Source organism: Syngnathus acus, chromosome 9 (genome assembly GCF_901709675.1).
Source record: "Syngnathus acus chromosome 9, fSynAcu1.2, whole genome shotgun sequence".
NCBI lineage: Eukaryota > Metazoa > Chordata > Actinopteri > Syngnathiformes > Syngnathidae > Syngnathus > Syngnathus acus.
In genome coordinates this window covers 13,724,026-13,747,907 of record NC_051094.1, presented here as the reverse complement: position 1 = coordinate 13,747,907, position 23,882 = coordinate 13,724,026, and the positions used below count along the sequence as shown (strand labels likewise).

General features: G+C 41.1%; 1 protein-coding gene across 2 annotated transcripts in view; it reads right to left on the bottom strand.

Annotated features, from left to right (window-relative positions):
• Positions 1-1,128: 1,128 nt before the first annotated feature.
• sema4c (sema domain, immunoglobulin domain (Ig), transmembrane domain (TM) and short cytoplasmic domain, (semaphorin) 4C) overlaps positions 1,129-23,882 on the bottom strand; it is a 75,113-nt gene continuing 52,359 nt past the window's right edge. For both annotated transcript variants that reach the window (XM_037257766.1, XM_037257767.1), the window contains 14 exons: positions 19,472-19,626; positions 15,950-16,012; positions 15,385-15,483; positions 15,059-15,155; positions 14,579-14,698; positions 13,288-13,439; positions 11,054-11,229; positions 9,696-9,840; positions 9,176-9,389; positions 7,438-7,553; positions 5,251-5,408; positions 4,816-4,907; positions 2,344-4,597; positions 1,129-2,254 (listed from right to left, as the gene is read on the bottom strand). In XM_037257766.1, coding sequence (XP_037113661.1) covers positions 3,702-4,597; positions 4,816-4,907; positions 5,251-5,408; positions 7,438-7,553; positions 9,176-9,389; positions 9,696-9,840; positions 11,054-11,229; positions 13,288-13,439; positions 14,579-14,698; positions 15,059-15,155; positions 15,385-15,483; positions 15,950-16,012; positions 19,472-19,626 — 2,483 coding nt within the window. In that variant the 3' untranslated portion in view covers positions 1,129-2,254; positions 2,344-3,701. The remainder of the gene's footprint in view (positions 2,255-2,343; positions 4,598-4,815; positions 4,908-5,250; positions 5,409-7,437; positions 7,554-9,175; positions 9,390-9,695; positions 9,841-11,053; positions 11,230-13,287; positions 13,440-14,578; positions 14,699-15,058; positions 15,156-15,384; positions 15,484-15,949; positions 16,013-19,471; positions 19,627-23,882) is intronic.

Below are 23,882 nucleotides of genomic sequence, written 5' to 3'. Positions count from 1 at the left end.
ACTTTTAATTTAGGTATTATATCTAAAATGCTTATTATTATCATTATTAAGTGGAAATGTTTTTTTTGTCTTTTGTACTAGCTATTCTTTTATCAAAAAATTTCAGAATACCCGATTATTTGAATTTTCAATATCCGAATACCAAAATATCTGGATGGCCATTTATGATAAAACACTCAGAGATTATCTTACTGCTACAAAAAAAATGTACCGTATTTTCCGCACTATAAGGCGCACTTAAAAACTTAAAATTTACTCAAAAAACCACAGTACGCCTTATACTGCAGAGCGCCTTATATATGGATCAATTGATGAATTTGTTGATCCATACTGGTTGTACACAGCCCTCTGCCAAAATGTTTCAGTCCATTTTAATACGACTAGTAAATTACAAGGTCTCATCGCTTTCAGCATTACGGCAACCGTGGTCATGGGCGTCACTGAAGTAAGCTACTACTGGTCGATCGCATGACATTTAAAAAAAATATATATTTCTATAGGCTAGAATCCATCCCATCGCTTGATTGACATACAAGTAAGCCTGTCGGGAGGCAGTCACAGTGAACTGCCCCCCCTCACCACAGCACATAAACAAGACCTTCATCAAAGCTAACAAGCTAATCAATGCATTGCACATCAACGCACGCATTCGCTTCTTTTAAACTAAAGAAAGTTTATGACCATAAAAAAGGAGTGGGGTTGCTGGACCAAATAAGAAGCCAAACCAAACTTTCATACGGAAAGGGAGTTGAACTTTACCTCATTGACTGGGTTGAAATTCCCTTTAGCACAGCATCATCTAATGGATGCATACCGCAACCCTAGTCAATCCCAGTTTGATGCAGTAGCTTCTATTCTATGCGCCTTTTAATCCGGTGCTCCCTATATATGAAATAATTTCTAAAATAAAAAATTCAATTAAGGTGTCCCTCATAATCCCGTGCACCTTATAGTGCAGAAAATACGGTATATTGGGCAGTGTAATAGAAACTTAAGATAAAATTCTAGGTTTTGTAAAAATTTTATTTAGGGTTGCTTATTTAAACATACCTCCCCAGTAATAATTTTATTAAGATTACTAACTTCAGTGTGAACTTGGTGGACTGTCTCTGACAAAGTAAACACAAATCAAGTAGATCTTTTTTTATTTGTGTATATAGTATGTATATACACACATATAAAAAAATAAGGGCGTATGTACAATGATAATAAATATCAACGTGTTTGTACAACAAATAAGTTACTTAAAATTACTTTAAAACAAACATAAAAGTTCAATAAGATACAGGCAAAAGTAGGTCAACCGGAATGAACACAAAAATATACCGCACTGGAGTGGTTATGGCAAACAAATGTGAAGTTTGAAGACTTCTAAAACATGCATTTTACTCCAACAAAAGACTTGTTTAATCATTCTTTTGATTGTTTTTTTTCTTCAAAATGCAAAGTAAAGCAAAGCCTGATAACAAAAGAAATACTCAACAAGACATGACCAAGTAGTGTATTTCCAAGAATGTGTTTAAACTTTAAAGTCTTGGATACCATCAAGTGCACACATTCTAGCACTAATCTGCTTTAAATCAAAAGCTTGTTATTTGGTTTTTGGCAGCTAACAAATTAAATAATGATTTTGGTATATTGGTGAGCCTTCGTGAATAGAAACAAGAATCAGGTCCAGGAGATCACTGCTGAAAAGTAAACAGGAAACAAACAGAAAACCCATTAGCCTTAAGCCATTTTTTTTCTTCAGGGAACATTTTGCTGCAGTTAAAATATTCAGAAAGCTGGCAGACATCAGCTCAGAATTGTAAAATGGACGGACAGCTCAATATTGATCTGTTTCAGACAAATAACTTGGGGCTGGAGTAACAGAAGAACATCTGCAGTCTACTTTGGCTTCCCCAAAGGTGAAGTGACACGAGCAACACAGCCATGAAACAATATCCTTTCCTTGAACCATAAAATGAAGGCTCAACTGAGAGCCTTAGTGTTTTACAATACTGTATCATATCAAAAAATCCTCAAAAATGCTCAATCCAAAAAAATGCATTTGTACAATGGTGATGGAAATGAACAGTCCTTTTGCTGTTGCTCATGCAATATGTTCGTCTGATGGCCGAGTACCTCTCTGACCATGGGGTCATTGGGATACGTGACATTTTAGACGCGTGTCCACAGTGTTTCACAACTGAATGTTGTTGAAAGCTCTTGCGTTGCTCTCCTGCGCAATGCAGACATGTCCCAAACAATCACCCTGTTTTGAGAAGAGTGAGAAATTGTAGAAGATTGAGTAACAATGCCAAAAATAGTTCCATTGTTCATGAAAAAAAAGTGAAACAATACCTGTAACAGATTCAGAGGCATTGTCCTACTGTATCCTATCAACTTGGAAATCATCATTTGGTCCTTCGTTGTGGCCTCATGTGTTTCCCACTGTTCTTCATCTCTTTGTCCGCAAGACAACATCCCCAACTTGGTCTCATGGCATCTAAGGATGGGCATTCACGGTGTCCTGTCACACACTGGAGTCCGGGCTTGTTGACATTCAAAGCGTTGGGCGTGTGACAAAGTGTGGTAGTTTCCTTCTTTGCAGTGCAAGTTTACCACTGTCACCGTACAAAACATAAAGCACTTTTTGAAACATCCACAGCAGATGATTCAACTACATTCTCCATGCTTGTTGTCTTTGCGTTGTTGAAAAGTGTGCAGTCTTTGCCTTATTGCTGAATGCCAATAGCATTTTCTTTTCCAAGGGAATGAGCAAAGATCCAAAAACAGCTGATCTGACATGAAGTTTCAACAACACGTGGTTCTCATGCACTTTTAGTACACTGAAGGTGCTTCGAAGGTCACCGAGCAGGTTGCCGCCTGGAATGTAAGCATTTGTTCTTCACGAAAGGTAGACTTAAGTCACTTGACGACCACTTGAAGGCTGCAGCGGTCCTTAAGAAATAAATAAAAAAACAAAAAACAAAACTGCTGGAGAAATGTCTAAATTCAAACTGGGAAAAATAAAATAAAAAGAAATTGGACCAAAACATTTAGAGAGAAACTCCCTTGCGTTCACTTCAATCGCTCTCTCATTGTCTCTCACGTCTTCACAGAGCTTCTCATACGCAAATATGATTGTTGTCTTGCTTCAGCATTAATCAGCCTCCTCTTGGCTCACTGTTAAAAATCAGGAAAGACTAGCTTCCAGTTTTAAGTGCAGTACAAGCTGAAAAACGAGCCGAAAGAACAGGAATTGTTCTTGCCATCCATCAACTGGTCTCCGCAAAGGTGCTGGAAGACGCTCTTGGTCCGCCCAACATCAATTAAACGTGCCCTTCAGACAACATATAATAATGCCATCGGTTGGATGACCATGCCTACGGTGTACTCCTGGGTAAATACACACTTTAGACAAATGGCCATTACACAGTGGAAGCAGGAAAAGTTCAAGACTTGATGGCGTAGAGCACACAATAATTATGTGAGAGTGTGTTGGCGAACCATGGGTGTGAGTGTCTATATTTAACATGCTATAAATGTCTACAGTGAGCCAAACAGGCATTGGCAGGGTGAGGGAAAGAGCATTGGAAGGTGACAACGTGTCACTGAACGAGAGAGCGAGGGAGAGCAGGCATCCTCAAAAGGAGGGAGGTAGGTTGGTTGTTTTGTTTTTTTCCAACTCAAGGGAATGGAGACGGCGCAGAAAAGGCCTAGACCGACGACTCCTCTGGATTAGCGTCAGGCAGCACGCTCCTCTGCTGCAGAGTGCGCCTAAGCTCTTCTTTGAACGGGGTTGAGTAGTCGTTCCCACCCATGCTCAGGCCCCCCAGCCCGCCGCCACCAGCGCAAGACCCGCTAGCCCTCTCCTCCCCTGCTGTGCTCAGGTTCAGGCGGATGTAGCCGTTGCTACCGGAGCCTCGGATGTTGGTGAGACTGAGACGGCTGGGGGAGTGGATGGGCTGGCCTGGAATGGCACTGGGTGACGCCGTGCTGGCGACGCCGTTGGGCCCCAGGGCGTGACCGGGAACAATTTTAAGCGAGCCGTCCGAGTAGTAGTAGTTAGCGCCGGTCTCCCAGAAACGGTCCTCGTCGCTGGGCATTTTGCTGGGCACAAAAGTGGGCGGCTCCTTTGGGAGAGTGATGGGATAGACCAAGGTACTTTCCAGGGGCTTCATGTCAGCTCCCTTTCCAAGTGCCAATTTCAGTCTCCTGCGCAGGTAGAGCGCTGCGACCAAGAGCAGGAGGCACGCGGCACCGAGGGTGATGACCAGCACCCAGAAGAGCCCCATGCTGCTGTCAGGGGCTCGGGCTTCCATGAAGACGGGAGCGCTTGCGACTACAGCTACTTGGTAACGCTCCGTTTGAAACTTCACGCCCTGCTCCTCCGAATAGCAGATGTAGCGTCCTGCTTGGATCTGACCCGCTTCAGGAACAACGAGAGCCTTGAGGGTGCGGTCGAAGCGCGGCCCTCCGGCCTCTGGGTTGCCGAGAAGGAGCTCGCGGTCGTTGACAACCCAGAAGGGCTGAGCTAGGTTGGAGATCAACTGGCAGGGCAGCACCATGTCTGACCCCACCACCACGGTGACGTTACGAAGGCGAGAGTGCTCTAGAGAGAGATGGGGAAAGGAGGAGGAGGGATAGCAACACAAATAGTAATTATTTAAATTTATATCCTGAGCGATCTCAAGTCCACATAATTTACTCAACTAGAACTCAATGCATTCCTTCATGACATTGACTACATCCTCTTGGTTTACCAATTTGTCCATGCAATAACATTCAACCCCACACGGGGGCACTGCTGAGGCACATCCCATCACTCACCAGGGCTGGGGATGGAGACAGGCTTGTCAAACTTTGCTTTTCCTCGGCTGAACCTCTCCAGCATGAGGTCTTGTGACAGAGAAGACGTGGATCTGAAAGGGGGAGGGACAGAGCTCGAGTTGAATCATAGTCTTTTGCTTGAATGTACTTTAAACAACACGGGATCAGCGAGCAGAATCAAACACATAGAACTGATCCAATGTGATCCAACTGTATAATCTATTGTCTGCTTTATTGCTTACAGGTTGAGGTTTGATGTTGGTGAAATATAAAACTTTAGCTATGAGTTGCTGGTGGCAGTATTTCACACTCAAGGGTTCAATAAGGATTTTCAGTATTTTTTTGGAAGGTTTTTGTCGAGACTTTGAAAGCATTTGAAGACCACATCAAGAATAGACTACAAATTCAAATAAATGAATTAGTGTATATCCTTACCCTCGGTGGAGGTCAATGCGAACACAAGCTCGACCCTCGCTGTCCCAAGCGCAGTAGGGGTCTCTGGCGAGCAGACAGTCTGGCTGAGACTGATAGCGGCTGCAGTTGGCTAAGGGCAACTGGAGAACCTCTGAGCGAGAGCCGATGTAGACGTACTTCTAACGAGAAACAATGAGAGAGAAAAGAGAACAGCAGATCAGAGGCAGTTGAAAAGGAAGACGAAAGATAAACAGACAGAGACAGTGAGAGAGCGACTCAATTCGGGGTTGGAGGAGATAATGGGATAATCACTCTCAATTACAATAACATTTAGCCGACGACCCTCTTCCCAGTGCAATCTGGGCTGCACTCTTCACAAAAGCCGCTCTAAAATGTTTGGTGTGGCTAAGTCAACATCAATGAGATAAACTGTGGTTTTGAAGGGCTTGTCTACAAAACAAAACACAACAAAACCTATCGATAAAGGGGGACAAGCCACCGTGGAGCCTCAGGGACGAACGGTGTCAACACAGGGCAAGCAGACTGAGAAAACTGCAGGGACACGGCACAGTTTCAATTTACCACAGCGGCCAAGGATTGTAATTACTGTTATTGTGAAGCGGGTTTTGGGATTCACGAGACAACAAAGAGCAGGTTGATGACCAAGTGAAAAATATAGTGCTAAGGACGGCAATGGCATGGCATGGGAATTCCAATGCAGCTCAGGTGTTTTGTCCCAGTCAATTCAAAAATGTAATCTTTTGTTGAACATGAAAAAGATCTAAGTATTGTATCAATTTGTGTAATGCCACATGCCTCCACCGATACAAAGTCTCAAATAATCCCAAATCATTGTTGCAGTGATTTTACGTGTCACAAAACTATGGTGCATTACACGTTATTTTTTGAAATTTTATCTGAAATTGAACATGACAAATATCTAAAAAAACAACTATTATGTATTGTATACATTTACCCAATGCCCATTTTTCACTAGACAATATCTGAAATTATCCCAAATTGTTGCAGTGGTTTTATATATAAGGTCACAAAGCGAATACATTCTTAATTATAGAGTCAAAATGTACAGACAAATCAACAGAAATAGAAAAAAATCAGCATGAAAAATTAGGAACATATGTCACATTATTTTGATTTTGCCCCATTTACAGTACCTAGCATTTGATTGAAAAATGATTACCGTAGATTTCGGACTATAAGCCGCAACCTTTTTCTCAAATTTTGAACCCTGCGGCTTATAGTCCGGTGCGGCTTGTATAGGATTTTTTCCGTGATTTTTGTGATGACTTGATCATTTATACACTCGTAAAAAGGCTGTGGACCTCTGTTGTGCGGCACTGCTTTGCTGGGCGGAGGGATATGTGACACGGTCACTGGGGAGAAGAGTGGTGTGTTGATCGCATGTCCATCCGCCGGGCAAATAGTGCCGTATAATTCACACAAAGACAGAACGAGATCAAGACGGTCATTACTGAAAGGAAGCTTTTATACACAAACCGTCCTTATGGTGGACAAAAAAAATGCATATGATGCCGCTTTTAAGTTAAAGGCAGTCGATGTTGATGACATTGTGTTGCGTCACCCTTTTCTTTATTTCCCGGTCACGTCTACTCTGGAGCTATACGTGTCGCTCGCGGGTTTAATGTAATTTAGCGCGTCGTGCATGAATAAAATTAGCATGTACGGGACCCTCATTATGGAAAATGCTAGAAGAAATGCATGAAAGCGACGACAAAAGAGAGACTGAGAAAGTGTGTGGCAAAGGATATCTAACGTTATTCCAATCGGACACTGAGGAGGAAGACTTCGATGGTTTCAGTGCACAGGAGGAAGATGAAGAAATGTTAAGGTATGTTATTAAAACTTTAAAAAGGCTTTCTGTGTACTGTCTTTCTTTGTAAAGAACTCGTGCGCACGTGCGGTTTATAGTCCAGTGCGGCTTATATAAAAAAAACCTAAAATATCCCCGAATTTTAGCTGGTGCGGTTTATAGTCCGGTGCGGCTTATAGTCTGAAAATTACTGAACTTTGAATTTCTGAATAACAGCCTGCATGCTGCATGATGATATCATCGCAGTGATATTAATCTGGGAACGTTTTCAGACATACAGTAGTAGCTTTGCTAATGCCACACAAGAACATCTTACATGCTGTAGCCTTTGGGAAACAGCCAAAATCTGTATTTACCTTGGAGTGGGATATGGTAAGGCTGTCTACTGGCTGAGCGATGTCAAACAGCTGGATTTCTTCAATCACATGGGCGTCAGAGCCCAAGATAGCCACCCTCTGTAGCCAGCCTTCAACTGCAACACATAAGAGGGAAGCGGAGGAGGAAAAGCAAAGTGGATTAAAGGAAGTTTTATGAATTGTTTCTAAACAAAGGCACTTAGCAAGCATTAAAATACATTATGTATCATTCCGTTCATAATATAACTGTTCAGCTTTTTATACTGAAAATCGACACCCTAGAGGCACACACCAAATGAATACCTACTGATAAAATACACAACAATGTCCGACTGTGACGTACTATTAAGCACTCTTGGTGTGATCACAAGACCCGATTGCAGTACAAGGACAAGTAAGTGTTGGCCGATTTCTAAATTCGATGGTTAAAATACACTTGACATATTGCTGCATTTCATTCAGACAGTGATTATTTGATTCCCGGGCTACCAGTCCCACGCATGGATTTAAAGATGTGTGGTTCGCATTGCAAACGACATCTGGCATAGAAACAGTGGCAAGCATGCAAGTGACCCGCTGTGATGACCGGAAGTCATAACAAAAACGTTCAAGTACTTGCGAGACGGAAACACGCATATGCACACACGGACATATACGGAATATAGTAGGAACACACTCTCCTATTGCAAATGAATGTTGGCAAATTACTAAATTCTGTGGTGTAGTGTTGTAAAAAAAAAAAACACTTGACAGGCGGTCCATTCACTCATTTCTCTTTTCCATCAGCTATGTTGCGGCTAATAGCTAATCAAGCCGGCAGCCCAATTGGCACAATGCGCACACGTCTGCCAAGGGCCCTGTTGAGTTTGTGCTGTGAAGCACAACGAGCGGGGATTTGCACTTGGCTCCGGAAAAGCGAGCATGTATTACAGCGTCTGAGACAGTGTGTGTGTATCAATATGTGTGCATGTTGGCCTCATGGGTTGCCCGCACAAACACTGTGTCTGCCACCTCTAAACAGTCACACACCATACATAATGCAGTAGTCACTTTACCACTGCAGTTATCCGAATGGTACGTAGATTTATGAGACAGGCTGCATTCACGTTCACATCACCACAATTTTATATACGATTTGTGATTAAAATAGCTGTTGATTGTGCTTGATTTAAGCCATAACAGGACACCTGTACAGGGGCCTGATGGCCACTCACAAGAGGTCTTAATTAAGTCGCACATACGCTGACATTTCCTTCGATGCGTGAAGATGAGTCTCGGCATGCAAATCAAGCATTTAATTGAAACCCAGCTGAAATGTGGCCAGATGGTGTGTTGTTTTCTGCCACCTTGCCTGTTGCCAGTACCTGTCCATGTACATTGCCAAAGGCGGAAAATGCTCATCCCTTCAACAAATACTACAGGGTGTGCTGCAGGGAATTTTTTTTTTTTTTCTAGGAGGTCAGTCAACACTAACTTCAAATTTTAGGGGAGCAAACAAAACATTAAGGGGTGCAGTCTGTAGCAGTGCTCTGCTGAGCACTCAATGGACTGAAGAGCATCTCGAGCCACCCCACCAATCCCAGACCTTAGACCACCAATGGTAACCCAGAAAAAAAAAGCCAAAAAGTGGTACAAATTGTATTTTAGTATCCTGCTCAACTTTTGGCATCAAAGTCATACCACCAAATTATACTGCGAGGCGGAAACTGGCAAAGCAGAAACATGATGTAGTTTGTACCTGTGCCAAGGAACAGAACGTTGTAGGCTCTTTGGTCCAGACCAGTAACTCGATCTACAACCAGCCGTGTGAAGTTCACACCCTTGGTGAGAAGCAGGGGGCGAGCAAGTGCTTTGTCCTCCATCAGTGGGTGCTTCTTGGCAAAGTTGAGTGTTGCATCAGGTAGCTGCAGAGAACTGTTGTAGCCGCTTTCTCGGTCTGAGTTTGTGATACACTGCAGCACGGACAGAAAAAGAGCAAGGGAGGAGAAATGGATGGAAGGCAGAGGAGACATTTAAAAAGGGTACGAGAAGGATGAGGCCATGGTGAAAACGACAAGAAGGAAAAAGAGGGAGAAAACTTTTTAAGTGCTTTTTTTCACGTCCACACCTTGCCATTACATGACTTCTGTGCCTTGTCTCTCTCATTGTGGATCATTAACCTAATAGCTTTTCATGCCTTGTCACCTGTTTCCTGCCCTCATCCCATCACACAACAACAGAATCCCATTATTCCTTCCTTCACAATATCTCTTTCTTACCGATCCAGGCCGTGGGTTGGGAACAGGTCCGGAATAGCGCCCCCACCTTTGGGATGTCTCCCTGTATTCCTTGTAGGAGCCTTCAAACACCTTTTTCACATCACTGATCTGGTACTGACATACCGCCGACACGTCCACGTCACCCCTGAAACATTGCAGGCGAGGCAAGAAGTTAGTGATGTGCGGTGGCGTAAAAGAAGAGAGACGGATTAGCTGTCATCCTATTGTGAAAAATGTGACGTTTTGCTTGCAAGAAGCTTCTGTGCTGCAACACACCCAGCAAGGCACAAGAAGAGTGGGAGTTGTGGCACACAAGAAAATAGGAACGAGAGAATGAAAAAACTGTCATTGTTTAAGGATGAAGAAAAAAAGTTATCCTTATCCTTAAATGATGAACATTTTTAACTACAACTTGTGCCTTAATGTCGTTGTTCAGTAAAAAAATGTGACAATGTACACTTTATTTAAAAAGTTAGTGGATTAGCATTTATTCATTATCCCAAAGAACCAACTTTGGCAAAATGGATTATAGATATTTAGTATTTTTCACTGTGAGATACCGATACGGGATTTTACGATAATTCCCCGCTCTAATGATGAATTCAATCTTAAAACAGCGTTGGTATCTTAGCTTGGAAAAAAGCTCGCAGATTTGTTCCGATAATGGCTTAAACTGTAATTAATTATTGGAATATCAAATTATCTCAACGTTATCTTTTTTCCAGAAGCTCGCGGGTTTGAAGGAATCCCCGGCAAATCAGACAGAGACTAAAGGATTGAGATTCATTTCACTGAATGGAGAATCACAGCTTTAAGTTCAAAGTTGATTCTCTTTGCAACGTGATATGTCAACGAGCAATACAAAAGTTTCCAGTCAAAGAACACCGCCTGGCCTCGAGACAGGGGGTTGTCTCCATTTCGAAAGAAAACCACCCTCCTGCCCTTGATCACGTTTCCTTTGTAGTCAAATGACTCATCAACACATGAAATGTAGAGTGGCCACAAAATGACGTTTGCACTTCTTAGGACACTTCTATCAATCCATTCGTCTGCTTTTATTTCTGGTTCATGGAGAACATCAAAATATCAGTAATTTGATTTGATCAATGTATAAAACGCACAATTATGGCATAAATACATAATCTTTTGAATTATCGATCATAGCCATTACTACAAAAGCCAGGGGGACTTCGTTAAAAACCGCAAGGATATTATACATATTGGCAACACAATGTATGTCTTGCCCTTTATCAAAAATAACTAAAAGTAAATGCAAATGGCATGATATTCCATCATTGTTACGCAATATTATTTCAATTATTATTTTCAGTTCTGCTGTCCTTTTGTGTTTGACTCACCACTGAGCGTGAAAGATGCCGAAGAAAGTCGTCCCCCTCCAGTCCTGGCCGGGCAGTGTGAAGACAGCCCGAAGGTTGTTGAAGGAGACATGACGCTCGGGGAGCGAACAATCCAGCCGAGCTTTTTGGAAGGTGGTCCATTTTTTCTGCAGCGTCCGGCTACCACCAAGATCACCCTGAAGAAGAGATTTGCCAGGTCATTTATACAAGAGTCTTTCCAAGTTTGAGGTCACCAGCCAATCGCAGCGCATAAATACTGTAACTATTCTCAAGCTTTTTTGAGCATCTAGGGGATTTGGATGTGGCACACGCAGATTAGAAGTCATATCAGCTGCTTTGATCAGCAGCTAAAGATGCTATTGTGACATCTCATTAGCATCTGTGTCAGGAAAATAATGATGAATTATTCAGTTGTGTATTTAATTTGACATAACTCTCCGAAAAGCCATTGTGACAAAGAATGTCATTCTCATTGTCCACAGTGATGGTGTGCTCTAGGAAATGATAAAGTACATGTTAATGGTGATCGTATAGCCGTTAGAATGAGACACAGTGCATTGTTGCAAAACCAATATCAGCAGGATGCATTGAATTATTCATTTTGCTCCAGTGCTCATCAAATGTGGGCATCTGTTTGTAATTGCATTCAAAAGGCTTTATTGTTCTTCATACAGACATTATAAGGCATCCTCCATGAAAGTGTGAAAATACAATTTGCTTAATTACACACATCTATTTTCCTAGACGGTGCATGCCGAAATGCTGGCGGATCTTGAATTTTGCTTCACGCTAAGATTTATTTGCCGGTGCAATAAGAGTGTGTCTTTCAAGTTTTGCTGTGACATGTTGGTGGCAAAAAAAGTCAGTTGAAAGTTACGCCTGCTTGGACCATTGGTCGTGGTAGTCTATTTGGTTGAATTTGATCAGGACACAGACAAACATGCCATTCATAAATATACAAAAAGTAGACATTAAACCCATGGAATCATTGTAGAAATCAATTCTTTGAAAGCACTAATAATTCTATCATTATTTTAATAATTTTGGGGAAGAGACACAAATGATCGCAATATATTTAAGTTGCCAGCGGTATCTGTCTCTCTATACTAAACATCAGAGATTATGTGGTTGCATTATACATGGTTAGCTAAAAGGTCATTGAACAAAGACCGTCTTGCCATTGCAGGAAACCCTTTCTTCTGACTGCACTGCATAAACCAAAGTATTTTGACACAGCTGGCCCAGCATTGTTAGGCCTTGATACACAAAGCAAGGCCATGAAAATGTTAAAATACGTATATCACAGTTCATCCTACACTAAGCCCCAGACCACTTTGATATCTTTAAGCTTTGATTTTACCCAAGACCACATGCAGGAAAAGGATCTTCAAAGCAGTGAGTGGAAAAGTCAAATATGGAAAAGCTATACAGTTGATGTTTTCTGCGAATATTTCTAAAAAAAAAAATCGAATTGCCAAAAGTGACATGACATTTTGTCCTATCAGGCCAAATGATATTCTCCTGCGAGCTTTGTGGCTTGTCATTATGCATGTTAGGCAATTCCATTCTCATTAGTTTTCAAGTTATTTCAGTGATCATTGTGATCTTTCTGTAATGGAAGGATACCAAGCAATTTGTTATGTGCATGTGACACCACTATGTTACTTCACGTTCCTTTGCAAAGTGCGGCACCATGAATAAATAATCGGTTCACTTCCAACACAATTTCATACATAAAAAGCATTGCCTCTTTCATATTATTGCTCAAGATGAAATTATTTTTGCCATCCTGTACTACTACTTAACAGCATATTTGTCCGGTTATTTCCTTGTCCTAACTTTGGTTGTGTCAAGCATATGGGCCGTCAGACTAAAGAACATCATTCTAGGGAAACGCATTCATGCAGAGTTAATTGCTTGAACATGTGCGATCAAATGTTAGTCAACAGCTTGACTCCAAGAGTTTGGTATGGTGGAATTTCATTGCTCGCTCACGCAAATGCCATTCCATTTATCTATTTTTTTCATCCATATTTAATCTTTCAAGTTTATAAATTGAAAGGACAGTTTTTCTTATATGGTATCTACATTTTATGGTTCTGACTTCAGTTTGCACAGTATGGTATGCAATGATTACACTGACCCAGTCCTCATGACATCAAATGAGGCTATACAATGAAAATAAAAAAAAAGCGTGAGGCTGGGCTTCATCTTTTTCGTGGTGTAAGGGTTACCTTGCAGACTCGTGCCACTCTCGCCACATTGACTTCAGTGTCACAGTCCAGTTCCAGTGCTCGCTCACTAAAGAAGAAATAGATTTTGTCGTCGTCACCCTCTTTACTGCCGCTGCTCTCTCGAACCAGGGCTGAAGCCACAAAATCCGGCTCTGCACACACATAAACAGGATTACAAGACACAGTGACAATCTCTTTAATCTTTAATACTTCCCCATTGCTTCTTTATTGAGAATGAGTGCTCCTATTTTTTTTTTCTTCAGTCACTCTTCATGTAATTCTTTTCATGTGAATGATCTTGGCATTTTATTGCATCCCATTAGCTGGAGACAATACATGAAGCCACAATGGGACACAAAAAATATCTTGGAACTCGAGCTCATGTACTGGTAATACTTTCAGATTAGTTCTTGGCCTCATCTGTATGTTTCCTCCATCACCATTTCTCATTACCTGTCCTTCTATTGGCTTTTAGCCAACTGTAATGTCGGCCCTTTCATTACCAATTCCACTTGCAGTGACCTCATCGTCTTTTCAATTCATTTCTTTGCACATTTCTCATTTCTTTCCTTCAATAGATAACAAAACGAGACGGTGCCAAAGTGCTACGCTTTATTTCCTGAACTCATTCTGTCTCTTTTGTTCTTTGTCACTTCTGGCTTTTTTCCTCTCCTTAATTAAAATCTGTCAAAATAAACCAAAAAAAAAACCGGCGGCATTGTCTATCTAATTTATTTTATGTGATTAATTCATTCATGTGTGAGCACACTGACTTACGCTTATGCTTCTGACAAATATATTTGCGAAACTTAGTTATGATGATATTTAGAAGAAAAATGTTTTCAAAACTGCTGCTCTAACAAGGACTAGCGTCTATGCATGGTATAGTGAGAACAGCACTGGGGACCTTAGCATTTGGAAGTTTGGAACATGGGCATAGCTATTTTATTTGAATAAGAGCTGAAACCTTTTCTGAAGCTGCAACGAATACAGTATTTGAGCAATATGTGCGACTTCAAGAAGACACTAGATTAAATGTGAATAAACCTCATATGTTGGGACAAAAGGTTTGAGTGACTAGAATTCCTTTCTGATGCTCTTTTTTAAGATGGAAAATGCCAATATAAAGATTATGTTTATTGTCTATATTTATTACCCAGTGCTAGTTAAGGCACTCATCTCACTGTTTTTAATGCTATTATCCAGAAATATTTAACACTGACATTTATTTCCTCTGTCATATTATGCATCGCCACCATTTAGAATGTTTTTTTTATCCTGGCATGCTTACCATTGAGCCATGCAGGCAGGTATTCACTCTTCATACTATAGTGTTGTTGGCCCAAGTTCCTTTGGATGACTGGCTCAGTTCCCAAGAAGTTGTTGAGTGTGGCAGAGTAGAGCTCCTTGTCTGTAGCAACAAAAGAGTCTTGGTTCAAATCATACTCAGGCTAAAATAACGAAGGTCAACAGTTAGTCCAAATGAAGAATGGGTGCCTGTGGGTTCACTTTAACCATGAATTCTGAATTGAATGCAGCATGCAAAGTTAAATTGGACTTCTGGACCCTTCGTGCAACTGCATGGCGACAAAACAAAATGGAAAGCCTGCAGGAGTACTCTGTCGGGTCTGCTGTATGTTTCATGCCTCTGTTAGTGCTGTAAATCATCATGTTGTTCCTCAACTCAAAATGCAGCTGAGATGGAACACACCCACGCAAGCACACGCTAGCACACACCCGCGCACAGATGCACGCATGCACAATGACTCACCTACTATTAGGCCAGTGTGGCCCTTGGCAGGGTCATAAGGACATTTGCCCTTCCCGTCTTCCAGGACAGCAGTGCTGAGACTAAAATACTCTGCGTTCTGCACATAAACATCCAGTAATAAGCAGGTGGTTCATTCATGTGTTATGACAATATAGACGACAAAAGGCCAAATAGTATCTTTTCCAATCCCATATGCACAATTCCAGAAACATGCATTCAGCTAGCCCATGATGAAGATAATTAAATGTATTTATATAGTGGCATTCTCCATTCTACTACAGCCAAGCTGAAGTTCAGTCACATAGGATTGTTTAAGACTTTCTTACCACATAGGTGCATTTGGGTTGAAAGGCGTAGGTACCACACGTGTAGAGGTGTGTGTGGTTATAGCTCTGCAGGAAGCGAATGTAGTTGAAGCACTCGGTCTGAGGGACAGAGGAGGATTTGTTAGACCTGACTTGTTCATTTTGCCTTCCTGGCTAATTAGACGCGAGACGCATAATGGTAGAGCCACTATTCCGGCATTTATTTGCCTGTGCCATTCAGGCAGAACTCGCTCGAGCACGATATTGCTTGTCAGAATTACAAGTTCACACAGTTGCAGTGGATCTATACAGTTAGGTAATCAATCAGTGCCTCCGGAGTTATCATTTCGCCATTTGCTGTTGACTGAAACTGACATCACATGTACTCAGGGTTCAGGTAGTGACCGATCACGGTTCAACCTGCTAACGTCACATGAATGGTGATTGGTTGTTATGCTATGAATCATTCTCACTTGAATCTGAAAAATCCCATTTGGCTTTTGATTTTAGAGGCCAAGCGTTCTTGTATACCTTTGGAGAAAAGGAAAAAAAAAAAAAAAAAAAAGAGATTCTCCTGTCAACCTACCAGGTTGCTCTTGCCCTTGATGACACACTCCCTTTTCTTGTCCAATGGAGCTGGCCAGTCAATCTGCATATAAATGAAAGAAACCACACAATGTCACCAAGCTATAGTAAAGTCCTCTCTTTTGATCGAGCAGGCTGGGTGATACCAAATATGCCATGATTGAGGGCATTTCAAATATTCCATTTATTATTATTTCAAAATAAGAAGGGAATGCTTTCATTGCAGACAGCTGCATAATTACCAGATGTAAACAATTTAAAACTGTAAACTGATGTTTAACTTCAAACTAGTGTCCAAGAAGAGGAGATATCAGTACTACAGTGTGTCTATTTAGGCTTGCTTAAAACACACATTGAATAGTTACATGGGATCATGGACAAATAACGTATTGGTATTAGTACTTGTGCTTGAATACACAACTATTGACACTAATTGTAGGACAAGTGAGTAATTTCTTAGTCAAGCGTCAAGGACAGATGGACTTGGTTTAAACAATTTTTATCAAGTGAATTAAATAAGAGGTGTGATTTAGCATTGTGTGAATTAGCTCATTTATTTGTGTGGTGTGCATATGACATCTTCCCGGAAGTGGTACTTACTTACTTACTTATTTACCTATTTACTTGTTTGTTTGTTTACTTGTTTGTTTATTTATTTATTTATTTATTTTTCAGGTAGAAATTCAAAGATTTATTATGGCTCCATGTTTCGTCAACGCTCTAGCTATATAAGCAGAGGAAACACAACGAAAGACGACTCAGCACCATCAATAAGCGAACCAATTTTAACCAAGTCAACCCACTGACGCATTGTTTAAAGCCCCAAAACAATGTCTCAAATTTGGAGCGATAAGCAGATGGAAGTGGAGGGCAAAACTTTGAAACGCTGGCATCATGCCTCGACGTTCCACACTGGGGGAATGTTAACAGGTGGTCTTATCGTCACTGCGAGACTCATAAACCGCAACAGCCTGCGCTTGCATGATGCGACTCTGCTGGTGTGCACATCTCTGTGTGCTCATGTAATAACTTCTCATTACAGTAAATCAGATAATAATCCACAAACTGCTGCAGGCTGTTTGCTCACTGATGCCTTCACTCACCTGCTGTAAATGTATTGATCACAATGCAGGTCAATTGACGACCCAAAGCCAAACCAGATTGGGTCTCTGAGGCTTCATCATCTCTTTGATGAATATGTGAACGGTCATATATGAGGCAAACAAACACAATTCCCACAGAGTGCATTTCAGAAAAAACGAGATCCAGATATTAAAATCGGGCCAACACAACAAGATGGAATAAACGCATGAGGGACGGAGCCAAAGCGTGAGCAATATGCATTACTTTTCCAGCACATCACAATTTTAATATTTGGCTGCTCTCTGAGACTATTACTGAATGGGGCTTAAGCCAAATACATTTAAAATGAAGCAATAACCTGGAAAAAAGGACATAAACGCTCAGTCCCAGAAACACAATTTCCTGAAAATAACTTGTGTTTAATAAAACTATTTAAAGAATTATTTTGTCTTATAGGTTACTAAAAAGAATACTTTTTTTCCCCATCCAGTATCTTAAAATATATTGAGGTTGAATTGGTTGAATTGAAAGCTTCCAGGCGGCTCGGTGGAGCACTGGGTAGCACGTCCGCCTCACAGTTAGGAGGGTGCGGGTTCGATTCCACCTCCGGCCCTCCCTGTGTGGAGTTTGCATGTTCTCCCCGGGCCCGCGTGGGTTTTCTCTGGGCACTCCGGTTTCCTCCCAAAGACATGCTTGGTAGGCCGATTGAAGACTCCAAATTGTCCCTAGGTGTGAGTGCGAGTGCAAATGGTTGTTTGTCTCTGTGTGCCCTGTGATTGGCTGGCAACTGGTTCAGGGTGTCCCCCGCCTACTGCCCGATGACGGCTCCAGCACTCCCGCGACCCCCGTGGGGACTAAGCGGTTCAGAAAATGGATGGATGGATGAATGCTTCCAAGATAAGAAGAACTCAAAGGATTGCACTCTGGTGCCTGTGCGTCGTAATACAAAGCTAGCACTTACATTTACTATAATTTTGTCATTGTAAAGATTACATTGTTTTTTTTCAGTTAATAAAAGAGACACCTTAAACCAAATGTTAGTTTTGAGTTGATTCAGGTGACATCCAGATATCCACTCTCTATTTTGCAAAACAGCAGCCTTTAACAACATACATTATTGGGACTCTTCAGGGACAATACTTAAACATTCTAAGAAACAATTCAAATTCTTAACAGTTTGTAACTCATTTGCTTCTCCAGTAGAAACCTAAGCTTTGATAAACGAAAAGGTCTGACATAAAATGCCCAACAACTAGTATGACTCATGTCATTTATTATTTCACTATTCTCCACTTTCATTAAGGATTTGTCTTAAGAGTGTTCTCAGATGTCCTTGAATCAGGAAATTAGAACTGCCAAAAAGAATAAAATGAGGGCAGTGTCTAAATTAACACACTGCAAGGGAGTGTGGCAAGGGCTGGGATTATACAACGTATAAAAGCTTTCAAAGAAATTCAAATCCAATCTAACGTGTATATAGATCTCAATAACAAGTTTAATGTTTACAAACTTGCAAAACAGTCTTTCAAACACAACAACATACTTACTCAATTTTGGGTGGCACCGTTTTTATTTGTTAGAAATCATTATATAATAAGTATTCATTTAATTCGACAGTTTCAGTTTCATATAATTCAAGTTAAATTATATCCTTCTCTACAATCAAATGAAGAATCACTCATTAGGCACTCTGGAATGCATACAACACATTAATCGTGCTGTCATTTTGATAAAGTTAAACAAAGCTCCTGCAGACAAGAGTATAGTCCATGTGAAGTATTATTGTGACAAAAATTGTCTAATAATAGTAACCTGTAGAATGCTAATAAATGCGAGTATGACTTTTGATCTCAGCTACCTGGAGTAGTTTCAATCAGTAATCACTTTCTCAAACATTGACAACTTCTGAGAAAGTGAAATGATACAATGAACATTAAAATGGGACGACTTGAGAACTGTGCTGACAATAAACCTGGATGGATGCTACATCCATCCATCCATTTTCTGAACCGCTTAGTCCCCACGGGGGTCGCGGGAGTGCTGGAGCCTATCCCAGCCGTCAACGGGCAGTAGGCGGGGGACACCCTGAACCGGTTGCCAGCCGATCGCAGGGCACACAGAGACAAACAACCACTTGCACTCACACTCACACCTAGGGACAATTTGGAGTCTTCAATCGGCCTACCAAGCATGTTTTTGGGATGTGGGAGGAAACCGGAGTGCCCGGAGAAAACCCACGCGGGCCCGGGGAGAACATGCAAACTCCACACAGGGAGGGCCGGAGGTGGAATCGAACCCACACCCTCCTAACTGTGAGGCGGACGTGCTACCCAGTGCACCACCGAGCCGCATGGATGCTACAGATTAGACAAATTTTAATAAGGCTTTTAAGAAGTTGGTCTGGTTTGTATTAGTGCGTGTGTGTTTGTGTGTGTGTTACCTGTGGTCGGAGCTGTCTGCTAATATCATTGGGGTCCAAGGCAAACAATGCCTCGCGTGATCCGACGTACAAAACTCTCTCATGGTCCGACAGTGTCAACATGCTGTAGTTGAAAACTCCTTGAATGCTGAACCTGGCCATGCTGTCCAAAACATCTGGATGAAGACAAAAGTAGTAACATTTGCTATGATAACATTTTACTTGCCACATTTGCTCACAGATGACAGGATAGAATAGAACATTTCACACTTAAATTTTTCTACACGGGTCCATGTCTTAGCTTATTCACACCACTGAGTCTGGCATCAACCCACTCCCCACACAGCATCAACTTCATGTTATCCACCTAGCTCCGGTTCACACACATAAATCTTGGTTTTTACGCAACACACAGATGGACACTCTGCTTTTCAATTTTAGCCCATATCATCTTCCACCTACATTCAACCTACGCTGCAATCATCATCATTTTTACATAAACGAAAAAAAAAAAGACAGTTCTTGCAGTTTCAGTAAACACATTCAGTGTTTCTCCACTTTCAGTTTGTATACTGATACCATAATCAAGAGAAGGCATTTATATTTACAGCCGCTGATAAACCATGAGTACCAGATATCGTTCTTTGGCGCAATGTCTTTTTATTTCACACAAAAATTGTAAGGTCTAAAGACATCTTGGGCAAAACTGCCTGTAGTCAAAAACATTTGAAAAGTGTGAATTAGTGCAGACTTCTACATTCATGCTGAGTGAGACTCTAGCATATATTTTGTGAGTCTTTAACTCAGTGAGCATTGGATTCATGACTCTGTCTTGCATGCAACTGAAACAACACATGTACAAAGAACCCTCACCAACTGCCCTGTCGTTATGGTGAAGTTTGTTATGGATCTTTGGAATCACACACTGAGTTCAGATTTAAACGCTATCTAAAAATGAAAAAGACTTTTTACAGCGGCCTGATGGTGAGAATAGCCTCAAAAAAAGTTAAGGTAGGAAATGCATTACTTTGTTGTTGTAATTAGTTTTTTCTTTTGTGGAAAAAAAGACAGCCTTTGAAGTTAAGGTTGATGAGGGTGGCAATTAATTTAGACATCAAAACTAATTTAGGGAGGGAGATCAACCAAAAGCCTTGTTATTACTGGTGATGTTGATGACTTTTAGCAACTTAATTCAGCCATTTTTATAGAAAATCTGATGAGTTTCAGATCAGCAAGTCAGAAGTGTGATAAGGCGCACCCATTGAGCAAGGCTGTATAAACAAATCTGTACAAACAAACAAGATGGTTTTCATGGAGTCTGAACCAAAAACGAAGGTTGGTCAATACTGACCTATCATAAAGACAAACTACAGCAGAGCACACATGTAAGTAAGCAAGCAAAGGGGGGGAAGAGAATATACGAAAGAGATGGTGTTTGCTTTTCATCATGTCTCATGCTTTATTTATTATCCACTTGTCAGTATTTTCACTTCAAATTATTTGTACACACTGCCTATAATGCATCCCTAAAGAATGAATGACTGACATTTACTTGAATAATTTTCATTTGTTGGAAAAAAAAAAAAAGCTATTCTCAAGGGAGGGAACAGTAGTGTGATTTATGACACGCCAAACTATGCATGTGGTGCTTTGGCCTAGTTGAGATGAAATTGACTTTTATTTCATAAGTAGAGCTGGGAAAAAAAAGCAAGGGTGGGCAATTAATTTTCCTGATCAAGGTTAATATGCGAAAGTGCAATGACTGTCAACATTGTATGGGCAGATGTATAATATTTTTTGGGTGAAATACACAAGTCCAAATGATTGACACGAACATCAGAGCAGCACGATCTCAAAGGAAATATAAATGTAAAAAATAGGCTGTCTCCACATAATGTGGCAATGAGCTGTTCATGAGGTACGGGATGAATGTTCTGCTTGATATTCAACGCTTCATATTAATTTATGCAGTTTTAAGTTAACCAGGAAAGGTTCTGTTTGAGAGATTTCTTTTGATGTTAATTTTGTTAGTTTGTATTAAATTTCAGGATATCATTCATGCAAAAGCATGCTAAATAGTAAGTAGGTCACCTTAGGACACCCTGCTGTTAATCCGGTGGTCTTTCTGTGCAAGCATGTTAGCAGATATCATTGGAAACGTGGCAGTGAAATATGAAGAAGGTAATCAAATTAAAAGTGGAAGCAGAATCCTTGGCAAGAGAGAGTGGAGGAGAGTTGAAGTGCTTCATGAAAAAAGTGTCAGATAAGTAGTGGATTTAGCTTATTATCTGAGGATAAAATCAGGGCACACAGCGATGAACAACCCTTCACACACGCACTCACACCTATGAGGTATTTGAAGCGGTCGATCGGTCTACCATGCATGTTTTTGGGATGTGGGAGGAAACCAGAGTACTCTGAGAAAACCCACGCAGGCATGGGGAGAACATGCAAACTGCACACAGGGAGGGCTGCAGGTGAAATCGAACCTGCAACCTCTGAACTGTGAGGCGGACGTGCTCACCAGTGTTTCACCATGCCGCCTCGCTTTTTATTGTGTATGACAAAAAACATTCTATCACATCTCACACAGTTTAAATTAAAACGGGTTCCCTCCTCCCCATGCAAAGTTAGATGGTCAACAATAAAGTGGTATTTAGTTTTTGTGTGTTTTACACAGAGTAATAGGGAAAAAAGTGTGACTTTTGGGATAGTCCAGCATGCATTATTTGCTTATACATTGATTCCTATGGGAAATGTTGCTTCTACTTAGAAACGTTGTTACTTACAAACACACACACACGCACCAAAGTTAAAAGGGAAAATATTAGAATCAAAATGTAAAAAAGTAGTAGTATATACATATACATACTCCATGAGAAATAGCATTTTCATGTCCACTGCATCGTAATTATCAATTCTCAAAGGTAGCAGCTCTGAAAAATGGCTTTCAACTGAACAGAAAAGGCTCAATTTAAAAGATATGAAGGCCCATTTTCATGTGAACAGAAACTAGGAGCCGCCTGAAGGTAGAAAATATATTGTATGACATTTGGGGGAAATGGTCATATGCAGAAAATATTCCATCCTAGTCAAAGACAAATTATTGTGAACATTGAAGGTGGAGTCTGCGAGTGAGGTGAGGGGATCCACATCCAACCGCTTCATTGTTGTCTGAAAAGTTGTACTTCAGATCCTAGACTTTGTAATCTGCCTCCATGACCCTTGCAGCAGAGCACCCTGTCTGCTATAAATATTATACAGCCTCTGCATATAGCTTCCAACCGCCCGGCCACTCACACACCAAACTATGATTAAAGAACTATTTTAAGGAGCGCTTTGAAGCAGTAACAAACACTGGATGGGAAGCAGAAACACACAGACGCTGGATAGGACAGTGCCACGAGACGAAAGACAAACTCACATGCAGCGCTGACAAACCGTCATCTAAGAGGATACCCACGTTAAAAGAAAACTCACTGAGAATATAACAATAATACAGAAAAACTCTCAGGGATGGAAGTCAGTTCTCTGTTGCATTGACAGAGTTCAGAAGAGCGTCAGGTGGAAGACAGAATGAGACCATGAGAAGAAGGAAAACTAGGGGAAGGTAGACATGTTCTGATTTTTACTGACTGCACAAGGCCTAGAACCTAGTGATCAGAATTTCAATTGTTGTGTAAATGCTGGGAAACCATCAACTCTGATGCAGGCATTATTTTCTTCTAGTAATTATACTTCACGTTTTTGATACTTCTTACCAGCCACATTTTTAAAAATTGGAGCTGACGTCTGCTAGTCGGTTGGCCAAATGGTTGGTCGACAAGCTCTTGTCCGACCAAACCGTTATTGGTCGAGCAATCGATGTGAGTTTCGCAGGAAGAAAATGACTTCGGATTAAACCATGCGGGTGCGGGAGGGGCATAAACAGGCTCTAAAATCAATTATAAATGAAAAAGTAATATGTGTGTGTATATTTCTCTCTCTCTCCCTGCATGTGGCGGGTGGCAGGAACACAACAACAGTTTCAGATTTTGGAATTCGGTCCACACTAAAGGCGCACCTCACTAAAAGGCCAACCTTTAGTTTTTTAGACTTTGAAGTGCGCCTTATGGTGTGGAAAATACAGTAAATATCAACTCAGAAATTAAATCATTCCCCCCTTGTTTTACTTCACAATTTTGTACTCTGCAACCGATAGAAGAGAGCACTCGTTTGCTCGTTTCGTATATGTGCATCAGTGTGTAAGATTCATACAGTACATTTAATTCACTTTTATGTGTAAAATCTCTCTCTTGCACCCAGACATGTACTCCTCACACTCTTTTAAGGCTAGACATAATGGACCATTCCGTTTTTGCACGAGGCCAATAGCGTTAAATCCGGGTATGAGTAAAAACCCTTTTAACACTGCTACAAGGAAGTGCTTTAC